General features: G+C 39.1%; 1 protein-coding gene and 1 pseudogene across 5 annotated transcripts in view; both read right to left on the bottom strand.

Moving 5' to 3' along the window:
* The window catches only part of NRG4 (neuregulin 4), a 175,250-nt gene that overhangs the window by 32,586 nt on the left and 121,830 nt on the right, over positions 1 to 20,834 (bottom strand). For 2 of the 5 annotated variants that reach the window (XR_004677229.1, XR_004677228.1), the window contains 3 exons: positions 19,679 to 19,838; positions 13,262 to 13,341; positions 12,158 to 12,780 (listed from right to left, as the gene is read on the bottom strand). Coding sequence is in view for 3 of the 5 variants with exons in the window: in XM_034993540.1 (XP_034849431.1) it covers positions 12,734 to 12,780; positions 13,262 to 13,341 (127 nt within the window). In the remaining 2 variants the exon portion in view is untranslated. Of the gene's footprint in view, positions 1 to 12,157; positions 12,781 to 13,261; positions 13,342 to 19,678; positions 19,839 to 20,834 lie in introns of those variants that run through there. The other 3 variants (XM_034993540.1, XM_034993541.1, XM_034993539.1) reach the window with 2 other exon arrangements.
* LOC118002929 lies at positions 599 to 1,611 on the bottom strand (annotated as a pseudogene).

Here is a 20,834-nt window from a genome sequence, read left to right as displayed (position 1 = left end):
TACATTCTCACTAACAGTGTACAAGGGTCCCCTTTTCTCCACATCCTTAACAACACATATCTTTTATCTTTTTATAATAGCCATCCAAATAGGTATGATATCTCACTGTGGTTTTGATTTGCATTTCCCTCATGATTAGTGATGTTGAGCACCTTTCATACACCTGTCAGCCATTCATATGTCTTCTTTAAAAAAAAAAAAATGTCTAGTCAGGATCGTTGCACACTTTTTTTTTTTTGGTCACATTTACAAAGGGGAAAAAATTGGATTAAGTCTGGAAAGTTTTGTTTTGTTTTGTTTTGTTTTTGGTCTCCTTCATAGGCTCTGTATTAAGATGCAATTAGTTCTATGACACTCAGTAAAGAGAGAAGAATATTTAAACCTCTTAAAACAAAACACCTGTGATTAACTCATAAGAAGTCCTACATTTAAATCCCTATGCATAGGGGCGCCTGGGTGGCTCATATGGTTAAGCGTCTGCCTTCAGCTCAGGTCATGATCCCAGGGTCCTGGGATCGAGCCCCACATAGGGCTCCTGGCTCAGCGAGAAGCCTGCTTCTTCCTCTCCCTCTGCCTCTCTCCCTGCTCATGCTTTCTCTCTCTCTCTCTCTGTAGCTCTGTGTCTCAAATGAATAAATAAAAAATATATATATTTAAATCCCTATGCATGACTATTTCATAAACAGTTATTTTATTATTTCTTATGAATACAGTATTTGTTTTCCCTAAGCCAACCACTTTCCCCACTTGGCCGGGGGAGGTACAAGAAAAGGACCATGCAAAGCAGATGAAACAGGAAAAAGACCTATAAGAGGTGGAGGTGGCTCCTTCACATGGTGAAGAGGATGAGAAAGGCCACCATCAGGCAAAAGAACCTCATGGCCTCTAAGAAGACAAAGACAAAATGGTGTGGGAGAAGAGCTGTTGCTTCAGAGAAGGGTTCCTGGTATAATCAATAATGAAACTCCCAAACACAGTCCCAATTCTAGCCCTAAAGCCAGTCATTCCTACCAGGGCAGCCCTAGCCGCAGTGAACTTGGCTGCTGTGTCAATGTCCCATGAAATGGTACTGATTTGGAAACTGTGCCTAGGTATAAGTGAGGTCGGGGGATATGGGGCTGCCAACATGCTGAAGCTCTCATCTGTCAGTGTCTCTGGTAGTTATAGCACTGCTGAAGACAGTGATTGACTCAACAGCTGAGAGGTGCTCCTGACCAAGAAGGGAGTGGAGAAAAACATTGTGCAGGTGTACATTTTCAGGGGATGAGGGGCTGTGGCAGGAGAGCTTCTCCTTGTGCAGCAAAGACAGAGAGATACAGTTATTTTAATGTTTTATTAATCTAGAATAATAGGGACAAAATGGCATTCCACATACATTTTCCTCACAGACAGAAGAACTAAGCATGTTGAAGGACACCATTTTTAAATTGGATTACATGATTTTTTGCTATTGAGTTGTAGAATGTGGGGTTTAACCCCTTATCAGATGTATGGCTTGCAAATCTTTTCTCCCACTCCTTATGTTGTATTCTCATAGTATTGACTGTTTCATTTGTTGTGCAGAAACTTTTAATCTGATGTGTCAATCCCATGATACTCTATATAGGAACCCCAAAGACTCCACCAAAAAAAAAATTGCTAGAACTGATACATGAATTCAGTAAAGTTGCAGGATAGAAAATCAACATACAGAGATCTGTAGCATTTCTATACACCAATAATGAAGCAGCAGATGGGATGCCTGTGTGGCTCAGTCAGTTAAGTGTCTCACTCTTGATTTCAGCTCAGGTCATGATCTCAAGCCTCACATCAGCATGGAGCCTGCTTAAGATTCTCTCTCTTCCTCTCCCTCTGCCCCTCTCCCAAGCTTACATGCTCTTTCTCTTTCAAAAAAGAAAGAAAGAAAGAAAGAGAAAGAAAGAAAGAGAAATAAGAAGAAGCAGGAAGAGAAATTAAGGAATCAACCCCATTTACAACTGTACAAACAGCAATAAGATACCTAGGATACCTAGGAATAAATCTAACCAAACAGGTGAAAGACCTGTACTCTGAAAACTATAAAGCACTAATGCAAGAAACTGAAGATGACACAAACAAATGGAAAGATATTCCATGCTCATGGATCAGAAGAACAAATACTGTTAAAATATCTACACTAGCCAAAGCAATCTACACAATTAATGTAATCCCCATCAAATTATCACCCGCATTTTTCACAGAGCTAGGAGAAACGATCCTAAAATTCATATGGAAACAAAAGACCCCAAATAACCAAAGCAACCTTGAAAAACAAAAGCAAAGCTGGTGGCATCACAATTCCGGACTGCAACTTATATTACAAAGCTGTAGTGATCAAAACAGTATGGTACTGGCGGGCGCCTGGGTGGCTCAGTTGTTAAGCATCTGCCTTTGGCTCAGGTCATGATCCTAGGGTCCTGGGATCAAGTCCCACATCGGGCTCCCTGCTCAGCGGGAAGCCTGCTTCTCCCTCTCCCACTCCCCCTGCTTGTGTTCCCTCTCTCGCTGTCTCTCTCCCTCTGTTGAAAAATAAATAAAATCTTAAAAAAAAAAAAGTATGGTATTGGCACAAAAAAAGGACACATAGATCAATAGAACAGAGTAGAAAACCCAGAAATAAACACACAAATATATGGTCAATTAATCTTTAAGAAAGCAGGGAAGAATACCCAATGGAAAAAAAATAGTCTCTTCAACAAATGGTTTTGGGAAAACTGGACAACATGATGTAAAACAATGAATCTAGACCACTTTCTTACACAATACATAAAAATAAACTAAAAGTAGATTAAAGACATAAATGTGAGACCTAAAATCATAAAAATCCTAGTGGAGATCACAGGCAGTAGCCTCTTTGACATCGGCCATGGCAACTCATTCCTAGATATGTCTCCTGAGGCAAGGGAAACAAAAGCAAATATAAACTATAGGGACTTCATCAAAATAAAAAGCTTCTTCTACACAGCAAAGGAAACAAACAACAAAACTAAAAGGCAACATACAGAATGGGAACAGATATCTGAAATGACATATCTGATAAAGGATTACTATCCAAAATATATAAAGAACTTATAAAACTCTACAACCAAAAAACAAATAATCCAATTTAAAAAAGGATAGAAGACATGAATAGACATTTTTCCAAAGAAGACATACAGATAGCCAACAGACACATAAAAAGATGCTCAACATCACTCATCATCAGGGAAATAGAAATCAAAACAATGAGATATCAACTTACACCTGTCAAAATGGGTAAATTTAACAACACAAGATACAGCCACTCCGGAAAACAGTATGGAGGTTCCTCAAGAAGTTAAAAATAGAGCTACCCTAATGACCCAGCAACTGCACTACTAGGTATTTACCCCAAAGATACAAATGTAGTGATCCAAAGGGGCACCCGCACCCCGATGTTTAGCAGCAATGTCCACAATAGCCAAACTGTGGAAGAAACTGAGATTCCCTTCAACAGATGAATGGATAAAGAAGATGTGGTTCATATATACAATGGAATATTACTCAGCCATTAGAAAGGATGAATACTTAACATTTACACTGATGTGGTTAGAACTGGAGGGTATTATGCTAAGTGAAATAAGTCAATCAGAAAAAGACAATTATCTTATGATTTCACTCATATGTGGAATATAAGAAACAGCACAGAGGATGATAGGGGAAGGGAGGGAAAATTGGGAAGAAATCAGAGAGGGAGACAAACCATGAGAGACTCTTGACTCTGGGAAACAAACTGAGGGTTGCTTGAGGAGTGGTGGATGGGGGGATGGGGTAATTGGGTGATGGGCATTAAGGAGGACACATGATGTGATGAGGACTGGGTGTTAGATGCAACTGATGAATTACTGAACTCTATATCTGAAACTAATGATGTACTATAGGTTGGCTAATTGAATTTAAATTAAAAAAAAAACAACACAAGAAAAAACAGGTGTTGGTGAGAATGTGGACAAAGGGGGACCCTCCTGCATAGTTGGTGGGAATGCAAACTGGTGCAGCCACTGTGGAAAACATTATGGGGGTTCCTCAGAACGTTAAAAAAAAACGACAGGTCACCTGAATGGCTTAGTTGGTTAAGCATCCGACTCTTGATTTCAGCTCAGGTCATGATCTCAGGGTTGTGAGATTAAGCCCCATGTTGGGCTCTGCACTGGGTGTGGACCCTGCTTAAGATTCTCTGCCTCTCCCTCTGCCCCTTCCCCATTTCTAAAAAAAAAAAAATAGTTTAAAATAGAACTACCCTACAATCCACCAATTGCACGACTAGGTATTTACCCAAAGAATACAAAGGCACTAATTCAAAGAGATAGATGCACCCCAATGTTTATAGCAGCATTATCTACAATAGCCAAATTATGGAAACAGCCTAAGTGTCCATCGACTGAAGAATGGATAAAAAAGTGGTATGTATATATATATGTATGTATGTGTGTGTGTGTGTATATATATATAAAATTTATAATGGAATATTAGCCATAAAAAAGAATGAAATCTTGCCATTTGCAACAATGCAGATAGAGCTGGAAAGTATGCTAAGCAAAAGAAGTCAGTCACAGAAAGATAAATACAATATGATTACACTCATATGTGGAATTTAAGAAACAAAAGAAACGATCATAGAGATAAGAGAGAAAAGAGGCAAACCAAGAAACAGACTCTTAACTATAGAGAACTGAGGATTGCCAGAGAGAGGGGAGGTGGGTGGCAGGATGGGTTAAATAGGTGATGGGGATTAAAGAGCGCCCTTGTTGTGATAAGCACCAGGTACTGGATGTAAGTGTTGAATCACTATATTGTACACCGGAAACTGATATTACACTGTATTTTAACTAACAGGAATTTGAATAAAGACTTTGAAAAAAATTCATTGACTATACGTGCTTGATTTATATATGGGCTCTTGATTCTGCTACATTGGTCTGTGTCTCTGTTTTAATTATAATAGCTTTGTAAATTAATTTAAAGGCAGAAAGTGTAATGCTTCCAACCTTCCTCTGCTTTCTCAAGATTGCTTTGCCTATTCAGGGTCTTCTGTGCTTCCATACAAATTTTAGAATTGTTTTCTATTTCTGTGAAAAATGCCATTGAAATTTTGATAGTAATTGCATTAAATCATTTTGGGCAGTATGGACATTTTAATATTAATTTTTCTCATCCATGAACATGGGAAATCTTCCAATTTTTTTGTGTTTTGGATTTGTTATAAATGTTTTATAGTTTTCAATCTACAGATCTTTGACCTCCTTGTTTAAAATTATTTCTCACAGAGCACAGAAGATGGTGGAGGAGTAGGGGACCCTATTTCAACTGGTCCCCTGGATTTCACTGGGTATCTACCAAACCATTCTGAACACCCAAGAAATCAGCCTGAGATGTTAAGAATATATATCTGGATCTCTACAAGCAGAAAATCTCCTGTGGTCTCGAGGCATGAAGGCCAGAGCCATGACTCTGTGGGCAGATATCAGAAGATAAACAGAAGGGGGAGGGAGACACAATAAGCTGGAGCTGGGAAGGTGATATAACACTGGAGTGCAAAAGCGTCCCATGCTGGGGATCGGACACAGACTCACAGACTGGTAGCAGTGGAGAAAGGACTTTAGTCTAGACCCCAGACAGGATCCAAGAGCTACGGGTGCACGTGTGTGAACCAGGGCTGGCTCACGGTTTTAGAAGCACAAAGGGCAGAGACATGCCCAGCCCAGGGATCGAAGTCTGGGACAGTTGCCGTGGGGCACACAATCAGAGAGGCTGCAGTTTGGGCAGCACAGAGAGAAACAGAGACTGTATGTCCTGGGGAGCTCAGTGAAGAACAGACTACGATTTCTCTGCTCTGGGACAGAGGCTTGGGTGCGGTCATTTGTGCTTTGACTCTCAGAAGAGACACGGAAAGCCGCCAGGGAAAGCCACCAGAGAACAGAGGCACAAAAAAATGGTTTTCACTGAGCCCTAGGGAAACTCTGCCCAAGCAGGATTGCCTGAGTAAAATTGTGGCAGGCCCCTCCCCCAGAAGACAGGCTGGAAGAACAAGAGGACGACAACCATAGGGTCCCTATAAAACAGGTGCATCTTGTTTCGGTCATGGTTAATACTTTGGACTCTGTACATTCCCTCAACCACCCCTCAACAGAATGACTAAGAGGAGGAACCCCCCCCCCCAAAAAAAGAAAAGAATCAGAGACTATGGCCTCTGTCACATACCTAATGGATATGGATATAGGCAAGATGTCAGAGTTAGACTTCAGAGTAGCAATTATGAAGTAGATATCTCGTCTTGAGAAAACCATTAGCAATAATATAGAATCTTTAAGGGCAGAAATGAGATCTAATAAGGCCGAACTTAAAAATGCTATGAATGAGACGCAGTCTAAACTGGATACTCTGGGGATGCCTCGGTGGCTCAGTCAGTTAAGCATCTGCCTTCGGCTCAGGTCGTGATCCCAGGGCCCTGGGATCAAGTCCCACATCAGGCTGCCTGATCCGCGGGGAGTCTGCTTCTCCCTCTCCCCTCCCCGCTTGTGTGTGCACTCTCCCTCTCTAAAATAAACAAATAAAATCTTAAAAAAAAAAATAAACTGGATACTCTGACTGCCAGGGTAAACGACGCAGAAGAACAAATTAATGAGCTAAAGATAAGATGATAGAAAAGAAGGAAACTGAGGAGGCATGGAAAAAACAGCTTAAAGCCCAAGGGATCAAACTGAGAGAGATTAATGACACAATGAAATGTTCCAATGTCAGAATTATTGGGATCCCTGAGGGGATGGAGAGAGAGAGAGGTCTAGAAGATATATTTGAGCAAATTGTAGCTGAGAACTTTCCTAATCTGGGGAAGAAACAAGCATTCGTGTCCAAGTGGCAGAGAGGACCCCTCCCAAGATCAATGTGAATAAATCAGTGCCCCGACATATAATTGTACAACTTGCAAATCTTAGAACCAAGGAAGTAATCCTGAAAGCAGCTAGGGGAAGAGATTTCTTACATACATAGGGAGGAACATCAGAATAATGACAAACCTGTCCACAGAGACCTGGCAAGCCAGAAAGGGCAGCAAGACATATTCAGGATACTAAATGAGAAGACCATGCAGGCATCAGAATGGATGGAAAGACAAGGAACTTTGAGGACCAGCAGAAACTGAAAGAATATGTGACCACCAAGCTGGCTCTGCAAGAAATATTAAGGGGGATTCTATAAAAGAAGAAAAACCTGAAGAGTAATATGGACCAGAAATTTACAGAGACAATCTATAGAAATGGATTTAACGGAAAACATGATAGCACTAAAATCCTATCTTTATGATTATTATCATAAAAGATAAGATATGTTTTCTCATTTTGAACCTAAAGATACATCCAGACTGAAAGTGAGAAATATTTTTCATGCCAAAGGACCTCAAAAGAAAGCTGGGGTAGCAATTCTCATATCAGACAAATTAGATTTTAAGCTAAAGACTGTAGTAAGAGGGGCGCCTGGGTGGTTCAGTCATTAAGCGTCTGCCTTTGGCTCAGGTCATGATCCCAGGGTCCTGGGATTGAGCCCCAAATCAGGCTCCCTGCTCAGCGGGAAGCCTGCTTCTCCCTCTCCCACTCCCCCTGCTTGTGTTCTTTCTCTTACGTTGTCTCTCTCTGTCAAATAAATAAATAAAACCTTAAAAAAAAAAGACTGTAGTAAGAGATACAGACAGATGCTGTATCATTCTTAAAAGGTCTATCCAACAAGAAGATATAACAATCTAAATATCTATGCCTCCAACATGGGAGCAGCCAACTACATAAGACAAAGGTAAACCGAAAAAAAAAAAAAAAGAATCATATTGATAATAATACTTTAATAGTAGGAGACTTCAACACTCCACTCACAGCAATGGACAGATCATCTAAGCAGAAGATCAACAAAGAAACAAGAGCTTTGAATGACACATTGGACCAGATGGACTTCAGAGATATATACAGAACATTCTACCCTAATACAACAGAACGCTCATTCTTCTCGAGCGCACATGAAACTTTCTCCAGAATAGATCACATACTGGGTCACAAAGCAGGTCTCAACAGATACCAAAAGACCGAGATTATTCCCTGCATATTTTCAGATGACAATGCTTTGAAACCGGAACTCAATCACAAGAAAAAATTTGGAAGGAATCCAAACACTTGGAAGCTAAAGACCATCCTGCATAAGAATGTTTGGGTCAACCAGGAAATTAAAGAAGAACTTAAACAATTCACGGAAACCAATGAGAATGAAAACACATTTGGTACAAAACCTATGGGATACTGCAAAGGTGGTCCTAAGGGGGAAATACATAGCCATCCAAGCCTCACTCAAAAAGTATAAAAATCCTGAATGCACAAGCTAACCATACACCTAAAGGAACTGGAGAAAGAACAGCAAATAAAACCTAAACCAAGCAGGAGAAGAGAAATAATAAAGATTAGAACAGAGATCAATGAAATAGAAACCAGAAAAACAGTTGAGCAAATCAATGAAACTAGAAGCTGGTTTTTGGAAAGAATTAATAGGATCGATAAACCATTGGTCAGACTTATCCAAAGGAAAAGAGAAAGGACCCAAATTAATAAAATCATGAAAGAATGGGGAGAGATCACGACTAACACCAAGGAAATAGAAACAACTAGAAATTATTATCAGCAACTATATGCCAATAAATTAAGCAACCTGGAAGAAATGGATGAGCCTTCCTGGAAACCTATAAACTACCAAGACTGAAACAGGAAGAAATTTACCATCTGAATAGACTAATAGCCAGTAATGAAATTGAAGCAGTGATCAAAAACCTCCCAAAAAACAAGAGTCCAGGGCCAGATGCCTTCCCAAGGGAATTCTACCAAACATTTAAAGAAGAAATAATACCTATTCTCCAAAGCTGTTTCAAAAAAATAGAAACAGAAGGAAAACTTCCAAACTCGTTCTATGAGGCCAGCATTACCCTGATCCAAAACCAGGCAAAGACCCCATCAAAAAGGAGAATTACAGACCAATATCCCTGATGAATATGGATGCCAAAATTCTCAACAAGATCCTAGCCAATAGGACCCAACAGTACATTAAAAGGCTTATGCATCATGACCAGGTGGGATTTATTCCTGGGATGTAAGGGTGGTATGACATTCACAAATCAATCAATGTGACAGAACACATTAATAAAAAAAAGGACAAGAACCACATGATCCTCTCAATTGATACATAAAAAAGCATTTGACAAAGTACAGCATCCTTTCCTGATTAAAAATTTTCAGAGTATATGAATAGAGGGAACATTCCTCAATTTCATAACAGCCATCTCTGAAAAGCCCACAATGAACATCATTCTCAATGGGGAAAAGCTAAGAGCTTTTCCTTTAAGATCAGGAACACAACAAGGATGCCCACTCTTGCCATTATTGTTCAACATAGTACTGGAAGTCCTAGCAACAGCAATAGGAAAACAAAAAGAAATAAAAGGTATTCAAACTGGCAAAGAAGAAGTCAAACTCTCTTTCTTTCGCAGATGACATGATACTTTATGTGGAAAACCCAAAGACTCCACCCCCAAATTACTAGAACTCATACAGCAATTCAGGAATGTGGCAGGATACAAAATCAATGCACAGAAATCAGGTGCATTTTCATACACTAACAATGTAACTGTAGAAAGAGAAATTAGGGAATCGATTCCATCTACAATACCACCAAAAATCATAAGATACCTAGGAATAAACCTAACCAAAGAGATAAAGGATCTATACTCTAGAAACTACAGAACACTTATGAAAGAAATTGAAGAAGACACAAAAAGATGGAAAAACATTCAATGCTCATGGATCAGAAGAATAAACATTATTAAAATGTCTATGCTGCCCACCGCAATCTGTACTTTCAACACCATCCCTATTAAAACTCAATTGGCATTTTTCAAAGTGCTAGAACAAACAATCCTAAAATTTGTATGGAACCAGAAGACGCTGAATCTACAAGGAAAGACTGAAAAAGAAAAACAAAGCTGGGGGCATCACGTTGCCTGACTTCAAACTATATTACAAAGCTGTGATCATCAAGACAGCATGGTATTGGCACAAAAACAAACACATAGATCAATGGAATAGAATAGAGTCTCAAGAAATGGACCCTCAACTCTATGGTCAACTAATCTTCGACAAAACAGGAAGGCCTATCTAATGGAAAAAAAAGACAGTCTCTTCAATAAATGGTGCTGGGAAAATTGGACAGCCACATGCAGGAGAATGAAACTGGACCATTCTCTTACACCATACACAAAGATAAACTCAAAATGGATGAAAGACTTCAATGTGAGAGAGGAATCCATCAAAATCCTAGAGGAGAACATAAGCAGTAACCTCTTTGACATCAGCCACAGCAACTTCTTTCAAGACACATCTCCAAAGGCAAGGGAAACAAACGCAAAAACGAACTTTTGGGACTTCAAGATAAAAAGCTTCTGCACAGCAAAGGAAACAGTCAACAAAACAAAGAGGCAACACACAGAATGGGAGTGGATATTTGCAAATGACACTACAGATAAAGGGCTGATATCCAAGATTTATAAAGAACTTCTCAAACTCAACACCCAAAAAACAAATAATGCAGTCAAGAAATGGGCAGAAGACATGAGCAGACACTTCTCCAAAGAAGACATACAAATGGCCAACAGACACATGAAGAAATGCTCCAAATCACTAGCCATTAGGGACATACAAATCAAAACCACATTGAGATACCATCTTACACCAGTTAGAATGGCAAAAATTAAGAAGACAGGGAACAACAAGTGTTGGTGAGGATGTGGAGAAAGGGGAACCCTCTTACACTGTTGGTGGGAATGCAAGTTGGTATAGCCACTCTGGAAAACAGTATGGAAGTTAAAAATAGAGCTACCCTAGGTCCCAGCAATTGCACTATTAGGTATTAACCCGAAAGATACAGATATAGTGACAAGAAGGGGCACTTGCACCCCAATGTTCATAGCAGCAATGTCCACAATAGCCAAACTGTGGAAGGAGATAGGGGGATCCTTCAATAGATGAATGGATAAAGAAGATGTGGTTCATATATACAATGCAATATTACTCAGCCATCAGAAAGGATGAATACCTACCATTTGCATCAACATGGATGGATCTGGAGGGGATTATACTAAGTGAAATAAGTCAAGCAGAGAAAGACAATTATCATATGGTTTCACTCATATACAGAACATAAGGAATAGCATGGAGGACATTAAGAGAAGGAAGCGAAAACTGAAGCAAGGGGAGGGTGGGAATCGGAGGGAAAGATGAACCATGAGAGACTATGGACTCCAGGAAACAATCTGAGGGTTTCAGCGGGGAGGAGGGTGGAGGGATGGAGTAGCCCAGTGATGGGTATTAAGGAGGGCATATGTTGTAATGGGCACTAGGTATCATACACAAATAATGAATCATGGAACACTACATCAAAAAACTAATGATGTACTGTATGGGGACTAACATAATTTTTAAAATAAATTTTTAAAAAAGATAAAATTATTTCTAAGTAATCATTTTGATGATGTTATAGATAGGATTGTTTTGATTTCCTTCTTTTTCAGATAGATCGCTGTTGGCGTAAAGAATTGCAACTGATTTTATATGTTGAGTTTTGTATTCTGCAACTTTACTGAGGCCATTTATTACTTCTAACAGTTTTTTAATGGAGTATTTAGGTTTTTTTACATATAGAATCATGTCATCTGTAAACAGAGATAATTTAACTTATTCCTTTTCTACTGGATGCCATTTTTAAAGAAACATCAGGTCTGGTTGCTCTTCTAGTACCTCCAGTGTGAGAGTGAGCATCTTTGCCTTGAACTGGAAAAGTACAAGAGACAATAATTTAAAATTTTCCCATTGATAATGATGTTAGATGTGGAATTTTCATAAATAGCCTTTATTATGTTGAGGAAATTTCCTCTATATCTATTTTGTTCAGAGTTTTTATCATTAATGGATGTTGAACTTTGTCAACTACTTTTTCTGCATCTATCAAGATGCCCATGTGGTTTTTATCTTTCATTCTGTTATTGTGGTGTATCACATTGTTAATGTTAAACCAACAGGTTGGTAATTTTTGACTGGATGCAAGGCAATGAATTGTACCTGTTAGGTACTGGGTTGTTGTTGTTTTTTTTTTTTTGCCTTATTGAACATTAATCTGGGATGCAGTTATTTAGAAACAAATTGACTCAGTTCTCACTTTTAAGGTTTGTTAGGCAGCACTGGAACAGTGCTTAATGTAGGGCCAATTATTCCCCTCTACTGGGGAAATACTCTTCTCTGTACTCTACCTAATGCCCCGTGAATAACTGGATTTTTTAGTTTTATTACTGGGAACAGATATTTTTCCCAGCCCTGTGTGAGTACGGGACTCCTCGAATCCTTTCAAGTACTTCTGTCCCTAACCTCAAGTATTTTCCTACTATATATGTACTGACTAACACTCAGCTGAATACTTGAACTGAAGATCTCTGGAATTCTCTCTGTGCAGCTATTTTGTCTAATATTCTGTTCACTGACCATCTAGACGCAGTTTTATCTTTTCAACCCAGGGAGTCTACTAAGTTCAGCCTCGGTTCCCCCACCCTGGGCCACATCCTATAAACTCTTTCAAAGCAATAACCTGAGGCAATCACTGGCTCACCTCTTCTGTTTCCCATCTCTCAGGGATCATGATCCTTTGTTTCCTGATGTCCAGTGTCTTGAAAACCTGTGTATTATAACCATTCATGTATTATATCCATTTTATTTCTTTTGCTGTTTAAGGTAGGAGGTAAATTCAATCCCTGCTACTCCATCTTGGCCAGAAATAGAAGTCTCAAGATACTTTTCAAACATTAATTGGTCTCCAAGTTTCCCAAATATTTGCCTATCCTTACAGGAAAAAATGCTCCTCCTCTATATATACCAGTCCACTTCAAATTACTTCTGGAGAAACTAACCCCTTACAGTATGTGTAACACATTATAGCTAACAACATAATTTCACATATTGAGATAACATGGTTTTCTCTGGGGAAAAAAGAAGAACGATGACTAGTGTCATGTTGCTAATAAGAAATCCATGTTGATGTCAAAGCCCATACAAAAGTTTTCTTGGGTCAACCTTTTGGTTAAATCCAAATCCCCACATGTAAAACAACAATCTCATCCAGGGCTTTAAATTGAGCATTTTATTTTGAATTTACTTACTGTGGTGGGCACCAGTACTGCTTGTCTCTACCAGGTTTATATCATACTGGACAGAATTGGCCCTCTGAAGGTGGCCCTTCCTGACAGTAAAAAGGAAAGAAACACACAAATAAAAAGTAGGTAAGTAGAAAAGTAGAAAGAAGTTTAAACTTGAATATTGGGAGGTTCATATTCTTCTCCAGAACTACCTGAAATTGACAAGGCTGCCTTAAAACTATGCCCCATTATTTAACAAATCCACCAAAGAAGGTAGGTATTTACAGGGACTTCAGATGCAGTTCTTCTCCTTTAAAATAAGAGTGCTTTTGTTACTAATGTAATGTTTTTGTAATGTTTAAATGTTTAGTGTAATGTTTTTGCCCTTTTTATTCTTATTTTTTTAAATGTTCTTTTTCTAAGATTTTATTCATTCGACAGACAGAGCACGAGCAGCATGAGAAGCAGGCAGAGGGAGAAGGAGAAACAGACTCCCCACTGAGCAAGGAGCCTGATCCCAGTACCACAGGATCATGACCTGAGTGGAAGGCAGACACTCAACTGACTGAGCCACCCAGGCGCCCCTGCCCTTTTTAAAGAGGTTTTTCATTATTAGTTGGGACCCTTGTGAGGTGGGATGGGTTTACTCACTATTCTATTAATGGCATTTACAAAACTAATTTTGCATCCATCTTTTTGGTCATCTGGCCAATTAATATAGTTATAATTGTATTCAGATGATCATGACAGTTTTTTAAAAACTATTTTTACTGTTAAACAAGCTTTGGGAATGTAAACTTGCTTTATTTTTTTTCAAAATCTCAGTGCCTAGAGAATTACCTTATAATAATGAAAACGAATTCAAAACCATTGTGCAACAGCAGAATGAAATGTGTCTTCTAAAACTACCCTGGTTCCTCCTCATGAAACACTATTGATTCTAGCCTAGATTTCAGCATTTGTGAGGTATCATTTTGGACATCATTTAAAGATGGCACTAATTAGTTACTAAATTTCAAAAGGCCCATAGTTAATGCAATCACAACCACTAATGAAAACAAAAACTATTATAGTAAATGGACTTGGTTTCATTCTTGAAAGCACCACTTTTCTGACAAATACAGTTCACTTGGTCAGTACATATGAGCCCAAATCTTAAGTGTAGATTCTATAAGCAATATCAACTCATTTTCAAATTAATTATGCTCTTGGCATTGTTCAGACCCATGTGTCTGCCCATATTATCATGTAAAAATTACTCTATGTTCTCATTCAAAAATGGAAAATACACAATTTCAAACATATTGCAACCCTATCTGAAAATTTCAAGGATGTTACTTTTTTTAAATTTAATTTTATTATGTTATGTTACTCACCATATAGTACATCATTAGTTTTTGATATAGTGTTCCATGATTCATTGTTTGCATATAACACCCAGTGCTCCATGCAATACCTGCCCTCCTTAATATCCATCACCAGGCTAACCCATCCCCCCATGCCCCTCCCCTCTAAAACCCTCAGTTTGTTTCTCAGAGTCCATAGTCTCTTATGGTGTGTCTCCACCTCCAATTTCTCCTCTTCATTTTCCCCTTCCTTCTCCTAATGTCCTCCATGCTATACCTTATATTCCACAAATAAGTGATATATGATAACTGACTTTCTCTCCTTGACTTATTTCACTAAGCATAATCTCCTCCAGTCCCATCCATGTTAATGTAAATGTTGGGTATGCATCCTTTCTGACAGCTGAGTAATATTCTATTGTATAAATGGACCACATCTTCTTTATCCATTCATCTGTGGAAGGGCATCTGGGCTATTTCCACAGTTTCGCTATTGCGGACATGGCTGTTATGAACACTGGGGTGCATATGGCCCTTTTCACTACATCTGTCTTTGGGGTAAATACATAGTAGTGCAATTGCTGGGTTATAGGGTAGCTCTATTTTTTTTTGAGGAACCTCCACACTGTTTTCCAAAGTGGCTGTACCAACTTGCATTCCCACCAACAGTGTAAGAGGGTTCCCCTTTCTCCACAACCTAACATTTGATGTTTCTTGCCTTCTCAATCTTTGCCATTCTAACTGGTGTAAGGTAGTACCTCAGTGTGGTTTTGATTTGGATTTCCCTGATGGCTAATGATGATGAACATTTTTTCATGTGTCTGTTGGCCATTTGTATGTCTTCTTTGGAGAAGTGTCTGCTCATGTCTTCTGCCCATTTCTTGACTGCATTATTTGTTTTTTGAGTGTTGAATTTGAAAAGTTCTTTATAAATCTTGGATATCAGCCCTTTATCTGTAGTGTCATTTGCAAATATCCACTCCCATTCCGTGGATTGCCTCTTTGTTTTGTTGACTGTTTCCTTTGCTGTGCAGAAGCTTTTTATCTTGAAGTCCCAAAAGTTCATTTTTGTGTTTGTTTCCCTTGCCTTTGGAGATGTGTCTTGAAAGAAGTTGCTGTGGCCAATGTCAAAGAGGTTACTGCCTATGTTCTCCTCTAGGATTTTGATGAATTACTCTCTCACAATGAGGTCTCTCATCCATTTTGAGTTTATCTTTGTGTATGGTGTAAGAGAATGGTCCAGTTTCATTCTTCTGCATGTGGCTGTCCAATTTTCCCAGCACCATTTATTGAAGAGACTTTTTTTTTTTTTTCATTAGATATGCCTTCCTGTTTTGTCGAAGACTAGTTGACCATAGAGTTGTGGGTCCATTTCTGGGGTCTCTATTCTGTTCCATTGATCTATGTGTCTGATTTTGTCCCAATACCATGCTGTCTTGATGATCACAGCTTTGTAATATAGTTTGAAGTCAGGTATTGTGATGCCGCCAACTTTAGTTTTCTTTTTCAACATTCCCCTGGCGATTCGGGGTCTTTTCTGGTTCCATTCAAATTTTAGGATTGTTTGTTCCAGCTCTGTGAAAAAAGTTGATGGTATTTTGATAGGGATTGCATTGAATGTGTAGATTGCTCTAGGGAGTATAGACATTGTCACAATGTTATTCTTCCAATCCATAAGCATGGAATGTTTTTCCACCTCTTTGTGTCTTCCTCAATTTCTTTCATAAATGTTCTGTAGTTTCTAGAGTATAGATCCTTTACCTCTTTGGTTAGGTTTATTCTGAGGTATCTTATGCTTTTTGGAGCTATTGTAAATGGAGTCAATTACTTAATTTCTCTTTTACATTGTTAATGTATAGAAATGCAACTGATTTCTGTGCATTGATTTTTGTATCCTGCCATGTTGCTGAATTGCTGTATGAGTTCTAGTAATTTGGGGGTGGGGTCTTTTGGGTTTTCCACATAAAGTATCATGTCATCTGTGAAGAGAGAGTTTGATTTCTTCATTGCCAATTTGAATGCCTTTTATTTCTTTTCGTGTCTGATTGCTGAGGCTAGGAATTCTAGTACTATGTTGAACAATAGTGGTGACAGTGGGCATCCCTGTCACGTTCCTGACTATAAAGGAAAAGCTCTCAGTTTTTCCCCACAGAAAATGATATTCGCTGTGGGCTTTTCAGAGATGGTTATTATGAAATTGAGGTATGTTCCCTCTACCCCTATACTTTGAAAAGTTTTAATCAGAAAAGGATGCTGTGTTTTGTCAAATGCTTTTTCTGCATCAATTGAGAGGATCATGTGGTTCTTGTCTCTTCTTTTGTTACTGTGATCTATCAAGTAGATTGATTAGTGAATTGAACCACCCTTGCATCCCAGGAATAAATCCCACCTGGCCGTGGTGAATAATCCTTTTAATGTATTGTTGGATCCTATTGGCTAGGATCTTGTTGAGAATTTTGGCATCCATATTCATCAAGGATATTGGTCTATAATTCTCCTTTTTGGTGGGGTCTTTGGTTTTGGTATCAGGGTAATCCTGGCCGCACAGAAAGTGTTTGGAAGTTTTCCTTCTATTTCTAGTTTTTGAAACAGCCTCAGCAGAACAGGGATTATTTCTTCTTTAAATGTTTGGTAGAATTCCCCTGGGAAGCCATCTAGCCCTGGGCTCTTGTTTGTTGGGAGGTTTTTGATTACTGCTTCAATTTCCTTGCTGGTTATGGGTCTGTTCAGATGGCAAATTTCTTCCTGTTTCAGTCTTGGTAGTTTATAAGATTCCAGGAATGCATCCATTTCTTCCAGATTGCCTAATTTGCTGGCATATAGGTGCTGGTAATAAGTTCTAACAGTTGTCTCTAATTCTTTGGTATTGGTTGTGATTTATCCCCTTTCATTCATGATTTCATTAATTTGGATTCTTTCTCTTTTCTTTCAGATAAGTCTGGTTAGAGGTTTATCGATTGCATTAATTCAAAGAACCAGCTTCTAGTTTTGTTCTATGGTTCTTCTTGTTTCTATTTCATTGATCTCTGCTCTAAACTTTATTGTTTCTCTTCTCCTACTGGGTTTAGGTTTTATTTGCTGTTTTCTCTGGGTCCTTTAGGTGTAAGGTTAGCTTGTGATTTGGGATTTTTCTAATTTTTTGAGAGAGGCTTGGATGGCTATGTACTACCCTCTTAGGACTGCCTTTGCAGTATCCTATAGGTTTTGAAGCAATGTATTTTCATTGTCATTGGTTTTAATGAATTGTTTAAGTTCTTCAATTTCCGGATTGACCCATTCATCCTTTAGCCGGATTCTCTTTAACCTCCAAGTGTTTGACTTCCTTCCAAATTTCTTCTTGTGATTGAATTCCAATTTCAAAGCATTGTCATCTGAAAACATGCAGGGAATAATCTCAATCTTTTGGTATTGGTTGAGACCTGATTTGTGACCCAGTATGTGATCTATTCTGGAGAAAGTTCCATGTGCACTCCAGAAGAAAGAGTGTTCTGTTGTTTTAGGATGGAATGTTCTCTACATATCTACGAAGTCCATCTGGTCCAATGTGTCATTCAAAGTCTTGTTTCTTTGTTGATCCTCTGCTTAATCTGTCCATTGCTATGAGTGGAGTGTTGAGGTCTCCTACTATTAATATATTATTATGTTTCTTTATTTTGGTTATTAATTGGTTTATATAATTGGCTGCTCCCATGTTGGGGGCATAGATATTTACAATTGTTGTATCTTCTTGTTGGATAGACCCTTTAAGTATGATATACTGTCCCTCTACATCTCTTATTACAGTCTTTGGTTTAAAATCTAATTTGTCTGATATGAGGATTGCTACCCCAGCTTTCTTTTGAGGTCCATTGGCATGGTAAATTTTCTACATCCCTTCACTTTCAATCTGGAGGTGTCTTTAGGTTCAAAATGAGTCTCTCGTAGCCAGCATATGAATGGGTCCTGCTTTTTTTATCCAATCTGATATCCTGTGTCTTTTGATTGGAGCATTCAGCCCATTTACATTCAGAGTAACTACTGAATGATATGAATTTAGTGCCATTGTATTACCTGTAAAGTCATTTTTTCTGTAGATTGTCTCTGTTACTTTCTGGTCTCTGTTTCCCTTGGGGTTTTCCTTCGCTTACAGTATCCCCTTTAATATTTCTTGCAGGGCTGGCTTTGTGGTCATATTCTTTGAGTTTCTCTCTGTCCTGGAAACTCTTCCTCTCTCCTTCCATTCTGAATGACAGCCTTGCTGAATGAAGTATTCTTGGCTGCATGTTCTTTCATTTAGTACCCTGAATATATCTTGCCAGCCCTTTCTAGCCTCTCAGGTGTCTGTGGACAGATCTGATGTTATTCTGAAGTTCCTCCTTCCGTATGTAAGAAATCTCTTCCCTCTAGCTGTTCTCAGGATAGCTTCTTTGGCTCTAAAGATTTGCAAGCTTCACTATTATATGTCAGGGTGTGGATCTATTTTTATTGATTTGGGGAGGGGTCCTCTCTGCCTCTTGGACGTGAATGCTTGTTTCCTTCCCCAGATTATGGAAGTTCTCAGCTATGATTTGCTCAAATATATCTTCTAGTGCTCTCTCTACCCTTTTCAATGTAGCTTTAAATTCTCTACGTCTCGGGGCGCCTGGGTGGCTCAGTCATTAAGCGACTGCCTTCGGCTCAGGTCATGATCCCAGGGTCCTGGGATCGAGCCCCACATCCGGCTCCCTGCTCTGCGGGAAGCCTGCTTCTCCCTCTCCCACTCCTCCTGCTTGTGTTCCCTCTCTCACTGTGTCTCTGTCAAAGAAATAAAATCTTAAAAAAAAAAATTCTCTACGTCTCTCTGCATGTGTTATGAGTTGTTTTTCTCTCTTTTCTTCAATTTCCTTCCTTTCCATCAGCCTGTCTTCTAGATCACTTATTCTCTCGTCCACCTCATTGACCTGAGCTTTAGAGTATCTAGTTTAGACTGCATCTCATTCATAGCATTTTTAGGTTTGGCCTGATTGGATCTCATTTCCGGCCTTAGAGATTCTATATTGTCACTTATGCTTTTTTCAAGCCTAGCTATTAACTTTATGATTGCTATCTTGAATTCTATCTCTGACATCTTACTTACATCCATATCGATTAGCTCTGTGGCAGAGAACACTCCCTCGGGTTCTTTTTTTGTGTGTGAGTTCCTCCTTCTAGTCATTCTGGTCAGAGATCACTGGTTGGGCAAATGAAGAAGTCCAAAATATCAACCATGACCCAAGCAAGATGCACCCTAGAAAAATCTGGAGTGGTCGGTAGCCACCACAGAAAAACAAAGCAAGCCAAAATGAAACACAGGAATAAAATTAAAATATTTTAAAATGGGGGAAGGAGAAGAGAGACAATATTCTCGCAGTGTGGACAAAGCAGGGTACTCCTAGGTGAATTATGTCTGTGTGTTAGAAGACACTACATCCCCAAATTGCAAGGAAAATAAAACTTATATAGTGAAAAAAGTACTAAAATGAAGCATATATCTATAACATGTAGATGTGAAAAAATGTAAGTTAAAAAGCGACTATGAAATACAAGTTGGTATAAGTATCTAGTTGAAATGGGAAGATGGTAAAAGAAAAAAAGGAGAAAAAGCATAAGAAAAAGAAGAAACAAAAGGAGAATTTTATCTGAAAAATAAATGAGTCAGGAAGCAACACCTGGAGCTCAATATACTATTTTCCCTGGCACTGGAATTTTATAGACTTGTGGGCTCCATAGGCTCGTCGTCCACTTGTTCTTCCAGTCTGTCTTCTGGGAGAGGGGCCTGCCATGCTGTTTCTCAGGTATCCCTGCCTGGGTGGAGTTGTCCCACCCCCTGTCAGGGGGACGGGCTCAGTGCAAACTGGTCTTCTGTGTGGCTTTTGTTATCTGGAAGTTTTCCAAACCTCTTCAAAAGGATCAGAGCAAAAATGGCTGTGCCGAGACCTCTGGTCCAGAGCAGGAAGATCACAGTCTACCCTCTTTAATAAACCCTCCAGGACAAACAGTCTCCACTTCTGTATGCACCAAAAACAGCAGTCTCCACTTCTGTATGCACTAAAAACCACACCAAAAACCAAGAGCCCTTTGTGACTCTAAAACCGCAAGTGGCCGTGGGCTCATGCACGCACCCAAAGCTCCTGGATCATGTCTGGGTGCCACCCTAATGTCCTTTCCAGGCCACTATTGCCCTGCGAGCTTTTGCCTAGTCGCAGACACAGCTGTTTCACCTCTCCTAGGGGATGGTATACGGTCCCTAGGTT

The sequence above is a fragment of the Mirounga leonina genome, unplaced genomic scaffold, assembly GCF_011800145.1.
Source record: "Mirounga leonina isolate KUSES-001 unplaced genomic scaffold, KU_Mleo_1.0 Mir_91, whole genome shotgun sequence".
NCBI classification, from domain to species: Eukaryota; Metazoa; Chordata; class Mammalia; order Carnivora; family Phocidae; genus Mirounga; species Mirounga leonina.
This window is presented reverse-complemented; position numbering and strand designations above follow the sequence as displayed.